At 36.4% G+C, this 18,063-nt stretch overlaps 1 protein-coding gene across 2 annotated transcripts in view; it reads right to left on the bottom strand.

Annotated features, from left to right (window-relative positions):
• Positions 1-547: 547 nt before the first annotated feature.
• The window catches only part of NAB1 (NGFI-A binding protein 1), a 44,389-nt gene continuing 26,873 nt past the window's right edge, over positions 548-18,063 (bottom strand). The window contains exons 5-8 of one of the 2 annotated variants that reach the window (XM_039234701.1): positions 8,756-8,845; positions 6,761-6,923; positions 4,756-4,869; positions 548-3,053 (exon numbers count right to left, since the gene is read on the bottom strand). In XM_039234701.1, the coding sequence (XP_039090632.1) occupies positions 2,965-3,053; positions 4,756-4,869; positions 6,761-6,923; positions 8,756-8,845 (456 nt within the window). In that variant the 3' untranslated portion in view covers positions 548-2,964. The remainder of the gene's footprint in view (positions 3,054-4,755; positions 4,870-6,760; positions 6,924-8,755; positions 8,846-18,063) is intronic. The other variant, XM_039234702.1, reaches the window with a different exon arrangement.

Below are 18,063 nucleotides of genomic sequence, written 5' to 3'. Positions count from 1 at the left end.
GATCATGTCCTAGTTTCCTCTGTGGCCTCCATCCTCACCCTACCATCTAGCACAGTGATGGGACACAATGAAACTCTTTATTAACCCACCAAACTCATCACTTAAAACTTCACTGCAAAATTTTTTCTAATTCTCTCCCATAGGTTAACTCAGTATCATATAATTAGCTGTAACACTGAGACCAAATCACAATAACACTTTATAAATATTAGTGTATCATAAATGTTAAATCCTAATGTTCCTTTAATTTATTAGTTGGTTAGATATGGGGGACAGTTTTTACAAAGTCTTTGTAAACTTCTCTTTAAGTGAGAACAATAAAAACCAAACCCCATCCCTGACAGACCAGAGTCAAATGAGTACCTGTTTGCCAAGTAACTGTCTAGAAATGAAGGCAGCAGACAGTAGTATTTAGTTTTGACTTAAAGAAGTCCTGGCCCTGGCCCCTAACACCCAAGTCCAGCCCAAATAATCACAGAGGGGAGGCAGAGGAGGCTAATATTACCTATTGTGAAAAGTGCTATGCAGAAAGTTCTATACACATAAATGTGTGAGGCACAGAAAATCTTTATTGCCACAGGAAGCAAGTGCACTCATCCCACCTCACCAACAGATTTAAGAGTCACAGAAACGCAGACTTCACATAATAAAGTACAACACAGACTTGGGGAGAAATGGTCCCTTGGACTATATTGGCTGTAATACTGAGGTAACCAATTGACCTTGTTCAGTGAAAATACCTCCAACACAATGAAAAAAATCAACTAGTTATAACATCCAATTCATATATACAATTCAAATAAAAATATATATTATTTGCTTCAATGTATAGCAAATTTAATACATTAGTGTTTACAAAATAAAAACTGTATTCTACTGAAATTTTTCTTGTGCTTCCCCCTTATCACTAAGCTTGAAAGACCAGGAAAGTATGATACTTAAGGAAACTTATTTATGGATTTAAAGATGCAGTTTGTGGGGCCATGAAAGATGGATAAATATTAACTGGAAGATTACTGCACCTTTAAAAACTGTTGCTTATTAAAATCTACAAACTTGAACTGTAAGACACAATTAAAAAAAACCCACAAAATTTCTCAAAATAGATTAGAATACAGGAAACGTTTCATGAAACTACTGAGATACTAACCAGTTCTATGGCTAATATTAAAAACTGAACAATCTATTTAAATCGTACTCCTACTATTTCTACACAGTGAACAATACCACCACAATAATCAACCTCACGCTAGCAACGAAGTTGCAAGGTCCATAAAAAGCTTCTTCAGTGGGCTAAACACTATGGTACAATTAAAACATTTAGGTAGGGGAAAGAGCCTTTTGATAGTATAAAAGTTGTTTACTGGTGTTTCTACTGTAAAGCTAGTCTACATATCAAAATGAAAAAGCAATTATATATGTGACAGTGATCAGAGACTACAGTCCAGACATTTCATCCAACATTTGCTGATGAATTTTAGTATAACAAAGTATGACTGAATATTTTGTACACAATTATGACCTAGAGCAGCAGAATTAAAAACAAAATAACCACATATTCCAACTCAGTATGCTTTTCTCAGCAATATCTGGGTTTAGATGAATCTGGAGGAAGTAGGTAAAGCGGTCAAATGTCTTCTCTTAAACCAACAGAAAAAAGTGTAAATTGGTAGAAATTGTATTTTTTTTTTAAACTATGGACTCCAATGTGAAATTCTCCTAAGTATGCAAGTACATTATTAACAGTTAAGCACACCCTCATAAATATGCACACAGCCCACTAATTAAATAGGGGGAAGGAATTAAAACATACTTTCAAGGTAAAATGAATTTTAAGAAAAAAACTGCAGACACAAATATGAAAGGTCCACAAAATTGTAAAATAAATAACAAATACAGGTGTCCACAGAATCATGCCTGCAAATGTGGATGTAGTGATTGTCCACACTTGTTATGGTCTAGGTGGGGAGACATTCCCCAGGGAGAGCCACCTACTTTCTAGGACTCCATCCAGAACATAAGAATTTCTGGATATAAAATGGTTCTTACTCTATTATATATTATAGCCTTTTTAATAGTCACCATCCTTGTCACATTTGGGGTTAACTTACTATGCCTTAATCTATTTAACACATTTTTAAATAGCAATGTTTAAGTCAAGGCTTTCACACATCAGTTTACTTATTCAAATACTTGTTCAAAAGCTTCCTATTTTTGTTATAATATAATGACATAATGCAGTCTGAGTCAACTAAGAGATTTGCTACTCTAGTGCCCATTTTTTAACTTTACTTTAGTATTTATTAATTGTGTAAATGTGCCTGATTAAGCCAGCAAAAGTGATATTTTACTAGTAAAAAAGACACATTTCCTATTAAACAAAATCAGTTTTATCAAATATTAAATACACAATATTTTCCTTGGTTTAAATTAAGCCATTTGCTTTCCATTTTTCCAAAATCATTGCAACCTTGCCAATAACTACATCACTTAAACTTTCTTTATGACTGCAAAGATCTAAACTCTAACAAATAATAGTATTTATGCTAAATACACTTAAAAGTAGACTGTGAAATTTCAAGTAAAATAAACTGTATCCACATCTATTGGACCAAACAGGTCTCCGCATCTAGCTTTTACTTCTATAAATTACACAAATACATTGTACATTCTTAAATAATGAATGCTCACAATAATTTGCAAGCTCTTTCACGTAAAAGGACTTACACAGGAATGTGAATGGATCAATATTTCTATTACAGATTGCAACATTCTCTCAATTTTCTCTTGTGGCTGTTGTTTTGTCTTCCTGGTTTCCACTGACTACTGTATCAATCCTTATGCTTTGGCTATGAAATCTGTTTGAGCTGAATGAGGCAACGTTGGTTATTAAGGCTTATTTCTATGATGGAGCATTATCCTTAAATTGAATGCCATTTCCAGAGAACTGTGGGAGAATCACAGCTATCTTGAATCTTCAGGCTCTGTTTTGATGACTTTCTTTTCTAAAGTAAAAGCTGAGTGGGGGTAGTCTTTTAAAATCCCAAGACTCTCTGTACAAAAATGAAAACAGAGTGTGTTGATACTTTAAATCAATGGATCACAAAAAACAAATTCAAACACATGAAACAAATCCCTAAACTCCACAGCAAACAATTTCAACTATTCATAATTCTGCAATTCCATATAAAAATCTTACATTTACAGATTTTGCGGTTAAGAGCTTGGATTCTGGATCTAAATTCTATCTCTGCTAATTACTAGCTATGTACATCTCTAAGCAATGCACACACCTCTCTAAGCCTTATTGTCTTTCTTCATCTGTAAAATGGGGATAGTATCTATTCAGGGCAGCACAAGAGTTAAACAATGAAAAGCATAAAAAAGCATTTAACAAACAGACCATATTTTTATTTAACGTTTGGTTCAACATGATCAAAAAAATATGTAAAATGAAACTGGTCACACATATACAACAAAGCTACTGGCTAAAATACTTAATTACTATCAATGAAAACAAGACAAAAAAAACTTCTTCCACATTTAAACACAGAATTATTTTTTAAAAGTTTCTCCAGCCACGACACACTGGGGATAAAAGAATGAAGACTACTTTCATAAGGAATCATTCCTTGGAGTCATATGTGTGCAGTTATTTCAACCTCACAAAAACACTAGAGAATGACAACATAGAGTACTGATATGAAGCACTATTACTGGAAGACACATATATACGCACACACTTTGAAAAGGATTCTGGATATGTAACCAATACTAATAGCTTATCCAAAATTAGGGAGCTCAATTTATGAATTTACCCTCTCTATGCAAAAGCAGATTTTAAATTTATCAAAAGTATGAAAATAGTAGCTACCACTTACTGAATTCCTATCAGACAAGCAATTCTATATATATGCTACCTGCAGAACCCTCGTAACTACTCTGTGCAGTAGAAATTATGCCTGTTTTACAGATGAAGCAACTGACCTCAAGTGAAGTTACTTTAACTCAAAGACCGAGTGATACTACATACTTTCAAATGGTGTTGGTCTCTAATACTGTGTCTAACTCACTTTTTCTTGGGTAAAAATAGGTAAGTAAACATTTAACTGTAATAAGGAATAGCTTATCCTTTTAAGGAGTTCAGTTTACTTCTGAAACATAAATATCAGCCCCAAAATACATCTGTTAAGAAAAATTTAGGTTTGGTATACAAGGTTCTCTTAATATGAAAAGAAACATGTAATCCCTTAATTTCACATTATGACAGGCTGGAAAAAGGCAATTACATAAATCAGCCATGTGTTATTTGGTTTTAAATTTTATATGAAAGTAAACATTTGTGTAACAGCTAATCAAAATAGTATAGTATAGAATAGTACTTTCATGAGCTTCTGTCAATTCTTTGGAATACCATTTTCTAAAAAAAACTGGCTAATTGGGCACCTGGGTGGCTCAGCCTGTTAAGACCCTGACTCTTAAGACCCTGATTCGGGGTCAAGCATCCTGAGTCAAGCATCCCAGGGTCATGAATTTAAGCCTACTTTAAACAAACAAAAGACTTGCTATTATTATGGAAATCTATTATTTCCAAAGGGAGAAAAACTGACTAGGAATATTGTTAGTAATGACTTTTTTTTTTTTTTTGGCGGGTGGGGGTGTGGGTAGAGAGTAGGGAATAACAATGGAAGGTAGGAAAATAAAATTAAAGATATTTTATTCAAGTGTTACTCTAATCATATCCCATATTCTTACCTGACTGGGACTTTGCCTCACTGGAATAAAGTCTACTCAGCTCTCCATCTACCACAAAATGATGGGGCTGTCTGTTCTGTAAATTAGGCATTCGGAGATTCAAAGGTCTTTCTCCTAATGAAAAGGGGGGAAAAAAGCAACATGAATAACACTAAAAACACTCTGTGGTTTTTCTTAAAAATAAGCTTTCACAAATTGCCAGAAAACTCCTTAGGAAAGGAGTAAGGAAGGCCAATAAGCACTGAAGAATAGCTAGAGAAATATTTTAAATAATTATTAGGAGAGAAATGGCAATTCATGCTAGCTGCAAGGTTTGCAATTCTGCCAGGACATTTGTAAAACTGAACTAAACAAAAGACTGAGATTTCCAGTAAGTACTCCAGCTTCAGCATGTAATACATCCCCTGTGTAAGGCATTTTCTTAGCAGTGCAACCATTTTACCAAGACATGTCAGTAACCATATAACAACACTAGAGATAGAGATGGCTTCAAGCAACTGTCTGTTAACAACAAAGCCTGTGGTAAATCCATGAAAACAGAATTAGCACAGATACGGTAACAATGCTTAATCCGCCAAATCATATTATCTATCATAATCCTAAATCCATCACAGGTAGCAAACTGCTACCCCACAGTGCACTGTCCTGGCTTCACAAATTAGAGTCACCAAATCTTTCATTAATTTTGCTTTTGCTTCATAACTCTTTAAGTCTTAACTGTCAAGGATGACTAGAGAAGTTAAACAAGACCTCAACTATAACGTTTCTGTAGTATTTTAAAAAGGAAGAATATTATTCTCCTCCATTACTGAGATCTGCTGACATATTTTTCTCTACATTTGGCAAATGCTCATTAAGATGGTATTGTTACTGGGGCACCTAGGTGGCTCAGCGTTAAGCATCTGATTTTGACTCTGGTCATGATCTCCCAGTTAGTGAGTTTGAGCCCCACTTAGATGAGGCCTGCTTCTCTTTCTCTCTCCGCCCCTCCTGAGAATTCTCTTTCTCTCTCTCTGCCCCCCTCACTCACTTGTGCCCTCTTTCTCTCTCAAAAAAAAAAAAAAAGATGGTATTGTTACTTAGAAAGAAATCTAATTTTTTGCCAGTAATAACCACTCTCTAGAAAAGTTTAACAATAATATGTAAACAAAAACAAAACAAGACAGTCCTACAAAATTATTGTTTTTCTTCAGACACATATCACTATTTAAAACTAGTTATTATATGTTATGTTATATTACATCATATACTGCATATATTCCTCCACTAGAGTACAAGCTCCAAGCCAGCAGGTACTTAACTTCACTAATGCATCTTCAGTGCCCAGAAACATGCATGGCACCCAGGAGATACTATGAGTAAATGACAAGGACTTGAGATTTTCTTCATGTGCAAATACAAAAAAATGAAAATAATTTTTAAAGTGATAAAAATACTCATGAATCATAGCTTTCTAAACCTAAAAGTCTAAGAAAACAACTTCCAACGTACCACACAAAATACTTTCAGAGGGACTGTAGGCCAGTCTAAAGCCTGAAAGAACACAAAATTTCTTCAAGTCTCTCCATTCATATACTATCTCTACAAATCTCTACTCTCAACACAGTACTCTAGAAGCAGTTACCATATTCTCTTAGGAACCAAATGTTGTAAGTTTCATAGATAAATCTGTTTTTGAAGTCTAAAAAAATATGTAGTTGTGGTCTTGTAAAAAATGACAAATGTCTCCCATGGAATCAGTCTCTTGGGGGAAAAGGATGTGTAATGTTTACATTTCCCATTCCCACTCACCCTTTACAAAATACATGGTAACTGCATGTGTCAGCTACTCTTTAGGGACAATAAGGTAAAAACCAAACTTACAAATTTACCAGTTAATTTTTACAGAGAATGTATAAAATAATCTCTCTAAAATATCAAGATTTAAAAGTAAGTAAACTTTTGTTTCTCTCTGATGTGCACCTAGTAACTGGTGCTGGAGGCGTAGGCCTTTCTAGAGAGGTACCTTGTCCGTCAGAGTTGTCAGAAGCCACGCCATTAGGGCTGTGCTCCTCTGATGCCTGCCTGTAAAGCCCCGCGGACAGTCTTCTCTCAGCATGCTGCAGTCTCTCATAGCCAGCTGGGGTGCAAAGGAACTCCATCTGCTTTGCCATCACCTTTTCAGGCTGCTAGTAAGTAAAGCAAAAATAAAATCAGCAACTAAAACATTCTACATTTTTTTAATGGTTTAAAGATGCCAATTTCAGACTCCAGCAAATATATTTAGTATTCATTAAATTAGTTCACACTTCATGTGGCATACACGTTCCATAAATATGCTTAGATGTCTATATCATCATGTTAAAACATAAAATGTTGGATTTTGTGCAAAAGAAAAAAAACTTCCTGCTCATCCTTGAAAGAGAATTCCATTTCAGCTCAAAGGCAAAATAACCTTAGCTTTGTTTCCCAAAGTACTGAGTCCTTTAAAATATTTTTTTAAAAAGGAACCTCGACAACAGCAACATCTGCTATAATCTGCTTCTAACACACAAGCTGACATCTTGGCATTTTTATTTTAGGATCTGGCACTACACATATACTAATAGGATGACAGTATGTTTGGGGGAGAAAAGGTGTAAAATGGCTGTCTAGAAGAACTAGACAAATACACCTCCCACCAAAATCAAACAATGCAAATTATGAAGGAAAAACATCAGTACCAACAAGAATCTTCACCTTGCTCATGGAATGAAACTGTGGTATCTCCTAACCAATCATAAAAAGACATGCTTTTAAATCACAATTAGTTGGCTGACATAAATTTATCTCTGCATGTATTTTATTTTATTTTATTTTACTGTTTATTTATTTTTGAAAGAGAGACAGAGCATGAGCAGGGGAGGGGCATGAATCTGAAGCAGACTCCAGGCCCTAAGCTCACAAACCATGAGATCATGACCTGAGCTGAAGTCGGCTACTTAACTGACTGAGCCACCCAGGCACCCCTCTGCATGTGTTTTATGTTTCTTCTGTATGTACTGCTTTAAATTACTTATATGTGGCATTCAAAGCCGTGTATTTGTGATATTTTTGCCAACCAGGTAATACTCGAAATGCAGATAGGAATCACTATCATGCCATATAAAACAGTAGCACAGGGAAGCTCCTATGTAAAATTAGTTACGAAAAATCCTGATTTACAGTAGAAAAAATCAATAGGTGAAACATATTAAATTCAGAGACTAGGATAAAAGCTTATGCTATTTTTCTGAATGCACATAAACCAGATCAAAAGGAACCATATTTTCAATTCACTTGAGCTTATCGATAAAATTTCAGTAACATTTCTGAGGAGGAAATGCAGTTTTCACCCTCTGAACAAGGAAAAAAACAAGACTTAGCACTACTGAATTTGACCAAAATCAGTCACTAGGCAGAATATCAACAGGAATAACACATATAGTGCTTTCTAAAAGGTTAAATTAGACCTTTTAACACCTTTTAGAAATGTTAAATTAAATCTAAATTAAATGTTAATTTCCACATACAACAATTAAATAACTCAATAACAAAAGCACCTGAAGCTACATATTGATATAAGGAATTTTTACCATACACAAATTGAACTGATTTAACAATAGCTGCAATTGTCAGTTAATGTTTTGTTGAGAGCTAGTACTAGTACTATTTTATCTCAGAGTTGTATTACACACAGCCATAGTCAACATTGCTGTTTTCCTGGTAGCAAATTGAGTTTTCTTAAGTAGAGAATCTGTCTTTCTTCCTACAAAACTACAAAGAATATCTAAGTATAAATATATCAGATTCTGCTCATAACCAAATCAAACTACATTGTTGTTACTACCTTGTTGATACAGCTGTGGATCAAATGACATTTTAAAAACAACCAGAAATAAATCCAATCCTTGTATGCTTAAAACTGAAGCTAGCTGAAAGAGCCACTTACTGTTCAATTGACAGACATAATTAGGAAATGGTAACTGGTGGTTTACGTTACCTGTGAACTAAGAGCAGCAAGTTCTTCACTCTTAGCTTTAGCCTGCTGGAAGAGTGTCTGCATAGAATCCTGGAAATCTGGAAATCCATCCTAAAGATCAAAGCATAAGTCCTTTTTAGTTATAGAGTTTGTAAATAAAATATCAGAACTCAGAAGACAGGGCAAAGAAAACCATTTTAATCCTACTGTTCAAGTAATCATGATTAAAATTTTAATGTATAAATACTTCACTTCAGCCTTTTATAGTACAAACTTTATTTCTACAGCTGTAACATCACTAAAAGTACAAATGAAAAAGAGAAAAAGATTTATACATTTCACATAGCATTTCATCTAGTGGTTCAACTAGTAATATCACAATCTTCATAGTAGACATTCATATTCTTTTTCTTATTTTTGGTTTGAAAAGCACTGCAAAAGTATTTTCATTGAAACAGCATTTTCCATGACTTAGATTATCCAATACTACAGATTGTACAAGTACAATTACAGCAAAAGAATGGACATTTTTATGAACATTTTTCTTTTACATCCTTTCTCCAAAAGCCTTTACTGGTTAATCACATTGTAAGTTTTCCTTGTCAGCACTGGGTGGTGTTGGCTTCTTAATTATTGCCAATTTACATTTTTGTTCAATATTCAAAAATTTTTGTTAAATTTTATATCCTGTAGTTGTGCATACATTTATTTTGTAAATTCTTTTATCACTAAACTTCAGAAAGGCATTCTGCTTTAGAGATATGATAAATACTCAACTCTACCCTCTAGTTTTTCTAAAGCTTTATCTTGTTTGCTTTGTTTTTTAAATTTAACTCTCTAACCCATCAGGAATTTATTTTGTTATATGTAAATGTTGCAAAGAACCAATGTAAATTTCCTTCAAAGTGCTACCCAATAATCCCAACCTGAATTTCGAAAGAATTCTTTCATGTCGACTTGTGATTTCTCCTTCAGCATTTCATATAAGAGGCAACAGGGATTTGAATTTCAAAGACGGACACTCATGTTCCAATTCTACCACTTACTAGCCACATTAACACTGGATGAGTAACTTAACCTTTCAGAAGGTTAGTTTCCTCATGAAAAATAAAGATAAGAGCAACTATCTGTTAGGTTGTTGTGAGGAACAAATAAGATACCGCCTTTAGCATTTAATTACTGCTAAATACGTGTATCAATACATATTTAATTCTTACATAAAACAGAGCCTACCTGGGGCACTCTACTCCTGAACCAACTTTGATTATTACCACTGTATACTTAACAAACACACACACACACACACACACACACACACAGATATAAATCTACTACTTTTCTCAAGTTTTGTGTTTCTTTTCTTTTTTTGCTCACTTATTGCTCTATGTGAAATTTTTATCTACAAATATCACAACAGCATGGTTTTAGTAACTTTACTAAAAACTACTAATGGACTCTTCACAGAAATGGTCATTGACCTCCAAAACATTTCTCCCCTTGTTTCATGAACTATTTGTTTATAGCAAAAGGTAAATCATTAAAAAAACCAAAGTTCTTGTAATAACATAGCAGAAAGAGATGTAATAATAACAATATTTTATCTTATTTGAAATAAGAGATACAGATTCAAAAGTTTTTCCCCATCAGGGTCTTATTTTCCACTGCAGAATTCATGTTTTCAAAGATTTCATCTACCAAACTTCATTTCTTAAGTAATAGTTTACTATTTTTAAATTCAAAGACATGAAATGAAACAAGAGTCAGTAGCAAATAAATTTGACATCTTGAAACAATCTCCTGTAGCTTTATGGTGGGTAAACATATAATCAGCATTTTAATTTTTTTTAATGGTTATTTATTTGAGAGAAAGAGAGAGAATGCAAGTGGGGAAGGGGCCCAGGGAGACAGAGAGAGAATCCCAAGCAGGCTCCACAATCCATGTGGAGCCCAACATGGGGCTCGATCTCACATTGAGATGGTTTCACATTGAGATCATGACCTAGCCAAAATCAAGAGTCGGAAGCTTAACTGACTGAGCCGCCCAGGCACCCTACAATTTTTTTAGTACTGAAAAAAGTTTCCTGTCTAGGCCCCTCCAAGACCAAAGACCCTTGGCTCAGAAGAATGTATGGAATATAATCATTTACTGGGCTAGAATGAACTTTTATACAAGTGTAAATAATCTAAAATTTTTTTTGTAGTTTATTTATTTTTGAAGCAAAGAGAGATAGAACATGAGTAGGGGAAGGGCAGGGAGAGAGGGAGAGAGAATCTGAAATAAGCTCCAGGCTCTGAGCTGTCAGCACAGAACCTGATGCGGGGCTTAAACCGAGAAACTGCGAGATTGTGACATGAGCTGAAGTCGTACACTTAACCGACTGAGCCACCCAGGCGCCCCAATATATAATCTAAATCTAACTGAAAAGTACATGTTTTTAATCATTCAATTTTTCTCTAAGAACTTATTTAGACCTAAAAATCTAACTGTCTCTTTTTATCAATCTCTCCTTCAAGTTCTAAAGTTCAACAAGGTAAGGTAGTAGTAGACTCGGAAAATAAGAGAAGCTATCATTTTCCAGCTGACTACTATGTACCACCAATTTCCAACTATATTCTGTATTTTATATGTATTATCTCATTTAATCCCCACTACAAACAACTCTGGGTTTCTCTCATTTTATAGCTACGGACATTGGCTTCAAAACCTGTGCTCAAACCATAAAGTCCTAGACTTACACACTTACGAAACTCATAACAGTAAACAGAGGCACATCTCTTAGAGTTCTGATTTTCATAAGCTGAACTGGTTTAACTCCATGATTTATACTGAGTTCAAAATCCAATTCTAGTACTTATTTGCTGTCATAATGGACAGACCATTTCATCTTTCTGTGTCTATGCAGCTAACTTTAGAACTATTTTAAGGAAACAAAAAAATTAATAAAGAACACTTAGCACAATATTTGGCACATAGATCTCACCCAATAAATGTCTGCTACTGACATTTATTAAGTTCCCCTTAACAACTACCATATTTAACCCCACTAAAATAGAGAACATGCTGTAAAGTGACTTACTGCATCTCTATGATACAGCATAGGCAGCTTAGAGATTACTTACATACTAGATATTTTGGGGTTTTAACACTAAAACCAGCAAGTTACCGGTAGGTAACTGTTTTAGTAGAAAGAACAGTGGAAATCTGGATACTTGTTTGTTCATTCATATAAAATCTCTTGTGTGACTAACAGGTTCTAGGCTCCGTACTTAATGTTAGGGACTTCATGCCCCCTGCCCTTCAGACAGTCTAAAGAAGGAAAGGGACAAAGAGGTCCTGAGCACAGTCAGGACACTGTCAGGAAAGGTTTCCCAGAGGGCATGGCATCTAGGCTGAGACTTGAAAGAAGAGAATTTTCTACAGAAAGAGAGCAGCTTATAGAAAAGCCTGGAGGCAAAAAGAACAGGACGACACACGTGAGAGGCTGGAGAATATTTAACATAGCTAACACAGGGAACACACTGAGAAGGAGGTAGTGGTGAGAGAGGCTCAATACGCAGGGCTAAATTCTGCGAAGCCTTGTAAGCTATGCAAAGAATTGTAGATTTTATCTTAAATTCAAAGAGAAGCCACTGTAGGTCTCGGGGAGAAAACGAGTTTCTTGTGTTTCTGAAAGTCCAATCTGTGATGGGGACAGTGTAAGGGGGCAAGGATGGTGGTAGGGATACTGGTTTGAAGACTGCAATGAAAACAGAGAATAGTGGCCTGACAATAGAGAAACACACGAATTCCTATGACGTGGCTGTGGCAACCAGGAATTTGGTGGTAACATTCTCTAAAATAAGGAGCTCAGCACCTGGAAGGAGGCTTGAGGAGGAAGCAGGAAGTTGATGAATTCAGTAGGGGACAGGCTACATCTGACCCCCTGGAGACCTCTGTGTAGGTTAAGTTTGGTAGGCAGATTCATAGAGTTGTGAACTTGGGGCAAGATTCAGGCTGGAGAGCCACACTAGACAATTCCAGCTTCTCAAAAGCCCTGGGTGGAGTGTGCCCAGGTCAGAACCTCCAATATTCCATTTTTAAAGGAACTCACAGAAGACGAGTGATCTAGTCTTCTTATCTTAAGAACTAGATGTGTGATCCTAGGTAGGAAAGTCAGCTTCAGTATTTCCAGGGTTCCCAATTTTTCAGTGGAGATTAAACCATCAGCTTTATCTGCCCAATGCAGATTTGTAGGGATTAAATGAAGTAATGCAAACAGTAACTCTTGGAAAAGTACACATTGCTATACAAACATACAATGGCACCGCTGTCAGGATTATTCAACCATGAGAATTTAGAAAAGCTGAAAGGGGGAACTTCAAACACTACACGTATGTGAAAGTTTTGGGGAAATGGACACTGCTCCTTCTTTAATAAAGAAAAGTGAAAACATGCAATAAGCAATAAACGACAATAGCCAAGTAATGAGTGGTCTGTCTCTGCAATGAATACATTAGTTATTCTGGTTTTCTCCCGGTCTTTGATAGTTCTTTATGGGAAAACTACAGGACTGAGTAGCTATCACTTTGTGATCTAGGTTTCAGGTACTCAAAATATGTGGCTTAGAAACGAAAGTGAGAACATTCCCAAGAAATTGGTCTCTTTATATTATGTTTGGTGCAGGACCTCTGTCATACGTCTCTCAAGCTTTTTTCCCAAGAACCAGCTGTACCACGCTATGAGCAATTTATCTTCATGTCATATTCTTGGCTGCTGCCATTAATCACAGTGTTCCCTTACTGGTGAGACTCTGATTTTGAGCACTGAGAAAAAAAAAGACACGGGGTGGGATGCTATTCGTGACCTAATTACTCTCATCCCATTGGTCTCCACCCCCATTCCTCAACCTTCCCACCAAATACCAGCAAGCTTTAAAGCCACTGCTTAGCGGTCTTTAAAATGACTTGTTCCAGCAGATGTTCTCAGCCTCACATGTGCATTTTCCTTTTTTTTTTCTTTTTACTCACACTTTCTATATGAATAGCAGATTGTAATGCTTCTGTTTTTCTGATCCAGAGGGGAAGAGTCTACATCAAATTAGACCAGCTTTCTTTCAACAAGCTTAGTAACAGCGTAGGTGGATGTTCTGACCCTCTTCCCTCCCCCTGCCTCCCTCTCCCACCCCTACCACCCTGGAACTGCTAGCAGATGTTTCCTCTGAGTCTTTCTTCAAAACCCCAATTCTCTGACTTTCTGGTCTCTATTACAAACTGCATTTCTTTCATGCAGTTATCTCTGATTGCTTGGCACTCCCAGCCCACACAGGATCAAGAATGCTGTCACCTCCCATCTCTCTCCCTAGTCTCCAGCAATGTCAGTGAACGAAGAAAACTTACAGACGAGATCTGAACAGTAACCACCATATCCTTCCTCTCTTCCAAGATACTACTTACAACACTGAAGGAAATGACAGGGTTTGTTCAGAGAACATGTCATGTTCTTAATGAAAAAGAAAGACTATCAACTGAAATCTACTTTTAATTAATACTTTTTAAAAATGAGGGAAAGACATGAGTGCCAGGGATTGGCTGTTGGTTTTTCATCTCCTTTAGTTGTTAAGCTGTCTTAAATACATTCTGTCACAGGTACGGTAGAAGTAAATCAAGCTAATTTTTCTTGATTTACTGTTTAACTTCCAAACACAGTGCTTTCCCTCATGCTAAACATTTAGTTTGACAAATGGTAACGTCTTATATTTAAATACATTTTGTAATTTATGTTGTTAAATTTTCTACTCAAAATTTAACAATTGTTTGGATAAGCTTCCTTGAAACAGAAAATGGTAACTGCCACTCTTTCCCCCTTCTTCAAAGACTACAGTTTCTTTACACGCTTGGCTTTACACACCAGACTAGCAGGAGAAAAGGTATAACCTTAACAGTGTTGTTATACCCAAGGCTCATGAGCACCCAGGAAGGTAATACTGCTTTGCCGTTTAGTTAGGAGTCAGGCCTAGATTAGGAGCCCTGGCTCTGCCACTAGATAGCAATGTGGCAACTTGAGCAAGCTCCTGTGACTTTCTGGGTGTCTCCTTGGCTATACACGGAAATCATAAAGCTTCCTTATAAGCAGACAAGAAGACTTGTGATCATGAGTTTAAGTGCCCAGCAGGGACAGGCATACAACAGATCAAGAAAAAGCAGTTATTTTTGCAATTGTCCCAGAGCTCGGTTTGGGATGAAAAAGGAAAGAATAAATATAATTCATTTTCATTTTAGTGGAAAGTGGATTCACACAAAAGGATGTATTCCAGGTGGACAAGTTATTCACCTAGCCTGGACAGGAGAAATATTCCCAAGCCTTGCTTACTAACCTACAGGGTTGAAAGGTGCCTTCTCTAAGTTACCCTAAGGCCTCCCCAAGCTAGCAGGCTTTTTCCTCTGTGTCCACTTCATTATTCTAGGATTACAGAAAGTTCAAGATCTCTATGTTGTTTCGGTTTTTAATTTTTTTATTTGAGAGAGAGATAGAACATGCAAGTGGAGAAGAGGGGCAGAAGGAGAGAGAGAATCTTAAGCAGGCTCCACACTCAGTGCGGGGTGGCCCAACCCAGCACTCCATGCCATGACCCTGGGATCACGACCTGAGCTGAAATCAAGAGTGAGATGCTCAACCAACTAAACCACTCAGGCGCCCTTAAAATCTCTGTTTTTTAATGTCTAACGTTCCCTGCAAGGAGGAGTGACATTTAAGGACAAGAGATTATCCTGAGTACTTTACTACAATATGTATGCTGTATTAAACAAAAACAATCAAACAAATAGCTAACTATCCTTCAAGGGAACAACTGGGGCACCTGGGTGGCTCAGTCTGCTGAGCATCCGACTCGATTTCAGCTCAGGTCATGATCTCCCGGTTCCTGAGGTACAACCCTGCATCGGGCTCCATGCGGACAGCAAGAAACCTGCTTGGGATTCTTTCTCTCTGCCCCTCTCTCTGCCCTTTCCTCACTCGCACTGGCTCACATTCTCTCTTAAAACTAAACATTAAAACAAATATATTTAAACAGGAACAACCCACTACGTAATAAGAGGAAAAATATCAGACTAGGATTTTAAAACTTCTACCCAACCTTCACAAACAGATCAAGAAATTAGAGCATTCAACAACAAGAAAACACCGTACTAAGCTTGTTTAGTTTTGTTAGTGTATCCTAATGCACTAATAATGGCATGCAAGAAATGGTTTCTTTCCCTTATGTGTCTGTGATGTCATTTCTATTTTATCTATTGACATTACATTTCTTTTTGTTCATTATAAAAATTATCTTTTTTTTAAAAGAATTTTTTTTAATGTTTATTTTTGAGAGAGACAGAGACAGAGTGTGAATGGGTATGGGGAAGAGAGAGAGACACACAGAATCCGAAGCAGGCTCTAAGATGTCAGCACAGAGCCTCATGCAGGGCTTGAACTCACAAACCATGAGATCATGACCTAAGCTGAAGTCAGACACTTAACTGACTGAGCCATCCAGGCACCCCATAAAAATTATCTTTTTAAGGGGCGTCTGGGTATCTCCAGTGGGTAAGCGTCCGACTCTTGGTTTCGGCTCAGGTCATGGTCTCAAGGATCCTGAGTTCGATCCCTGTGTCAGGCAGCCTCTGTGCTGACAGTGCAGAGCCTGCTTGGGATTCTCTCTTCCTCTCTCTCTGCCCCTCCCCTGCTCATGCACTCTCTCTCTCAAAATAAATAAGTAAACTTAAACACGGTTTTTAAATTATCTTTTTAAGATGAAAAAAATGTCAGCAACTTGGCATGTATGTCAATTGGTTACTGTCAAGGATTTCAGAAATATGAAAATTAAAGACAAAATTCTCATTCATTTGGACCCAGTAACTAGTAATCTGCTACAATTTACAATGTGCTAAGGTTATCTTTATAGTATATTCTTTTAATACAGAATTAGTAATTCAAATGAAATAAGAAACACTATGTTCAAAGAATTCTTAAATCTTTCTAGTTTCACTTATGAAGTCCTTGGTGTCGTCATATATTCTGAACATACTGTTCTCACTGTTCTCTAAATTTGCACAGGATTTTCCTCTCTGTGTCTCTGCCCATGTTAGACTACCTTCGTGATGCCCCTCTACCTTCTACCCCACATCTTTACCTTCTGAAACCCCACCCTTCTTTTAAAACTCAGCTCGAACAGTATCTCTTCAACAGAGCCTCCCTTAATCTCTCCTTGTGCCAGAAACACTTCCCCTTGCAGTAGCCACATAGAAAGTAGATCTAAACAAAGCACTAATACTTGATGAAAAGTCTTAAGGGAGTAACAATCGTATATAATACTACCTACCTCAGTATCAACTTCCAGAACCAAATGAAAAGCCCCACTATCTCAAATCTGAATTACAGTACACAAAAGAATTCTGACAAGGACTTATGCCAATACCCTTGCAAAGGATTACAGTGGATACAGGTGTAGGTACACACATACGTAACACACACACACATTCTGAAGAGATACTGTTGTCCTGCAATGCAGGAGTGCTTTTCAAAAACTAAGCAAAACAAAACAAAATTAAAAACAAACCAACAAAAAAAAGTAAATTACTGTCCTAAATTCAAAGTTAAAGTCCCTATTTCTTTCTGGGAAACATCAAGAATTTAGTGTCTATAAGAGCATTTAACGTCCAACTTCAGCTTAGGTCATGATCTCACGGTTCATGGGTTTGAGCCCTGTATCAGGCTCTGTGCTGACAGCTCAGAGCCTGAAGCCTGCCTCAGCTTCTGTGTCCCTCTCTCACTCTGGCCCTCCCCTGTTCATGCGCTGGCACACACTCTCTCTCTCAAGAAAAACATTAAAATAAATAAATAAATAGCTTGCGGTTGATTAGTCATGTGTCTTATTTAGGATAGATTACAAATGTTATTCACAGAAAAAGAAAATGCTGATTATCTTAATTCTAAATCCAGAACCCTTCAAATGGCTTTATGAACATTAGTAAAACAATAAACTAACCATATAGAACTATCATTCGATTATCTATAGTGGAACAAACATATTTAAAGGAATACAAGGGTCTCATCTAATGCTATAATCCAATACTCTGAACTATTAAAATGAAACTCAAAACATTGTGACTGGATACAAAAAATACTTTGCTTAAATTTCAGATAAGGGCCACTGAGAAGGTCAGAAAGGCTTATCAATACAGCCTAACAAGGAAAAATTACAGGTCAAACAGTCCGTGAGATTCATGATCTCAAACTTTCAATGTTCAACAGTGATCTCTGAAGACAAAGAGGGAAACTTGGGCTTACATGTGAGAACAGCTTGAGTCAG

Source organism: Hyaena hyaena, unplaced genomic scaffold (genome assembly GCF_003009895.1).
Source record: "Hyaena hyaena isolate Hyena2069 unplaced genomic scaffold, ASM300989v1 scaffold_92, whole genome shotgun sequence".
Classification (NCBI taxonomy): Eukaryota; Metazoa; Chordata; class Mammalia; order Carnivora; family Hyaenidae; genus Hyaena; species Hyaena hyaena.
This window is presented reverse-complemented; position numbering and strand designations above follow the sequence as displayed.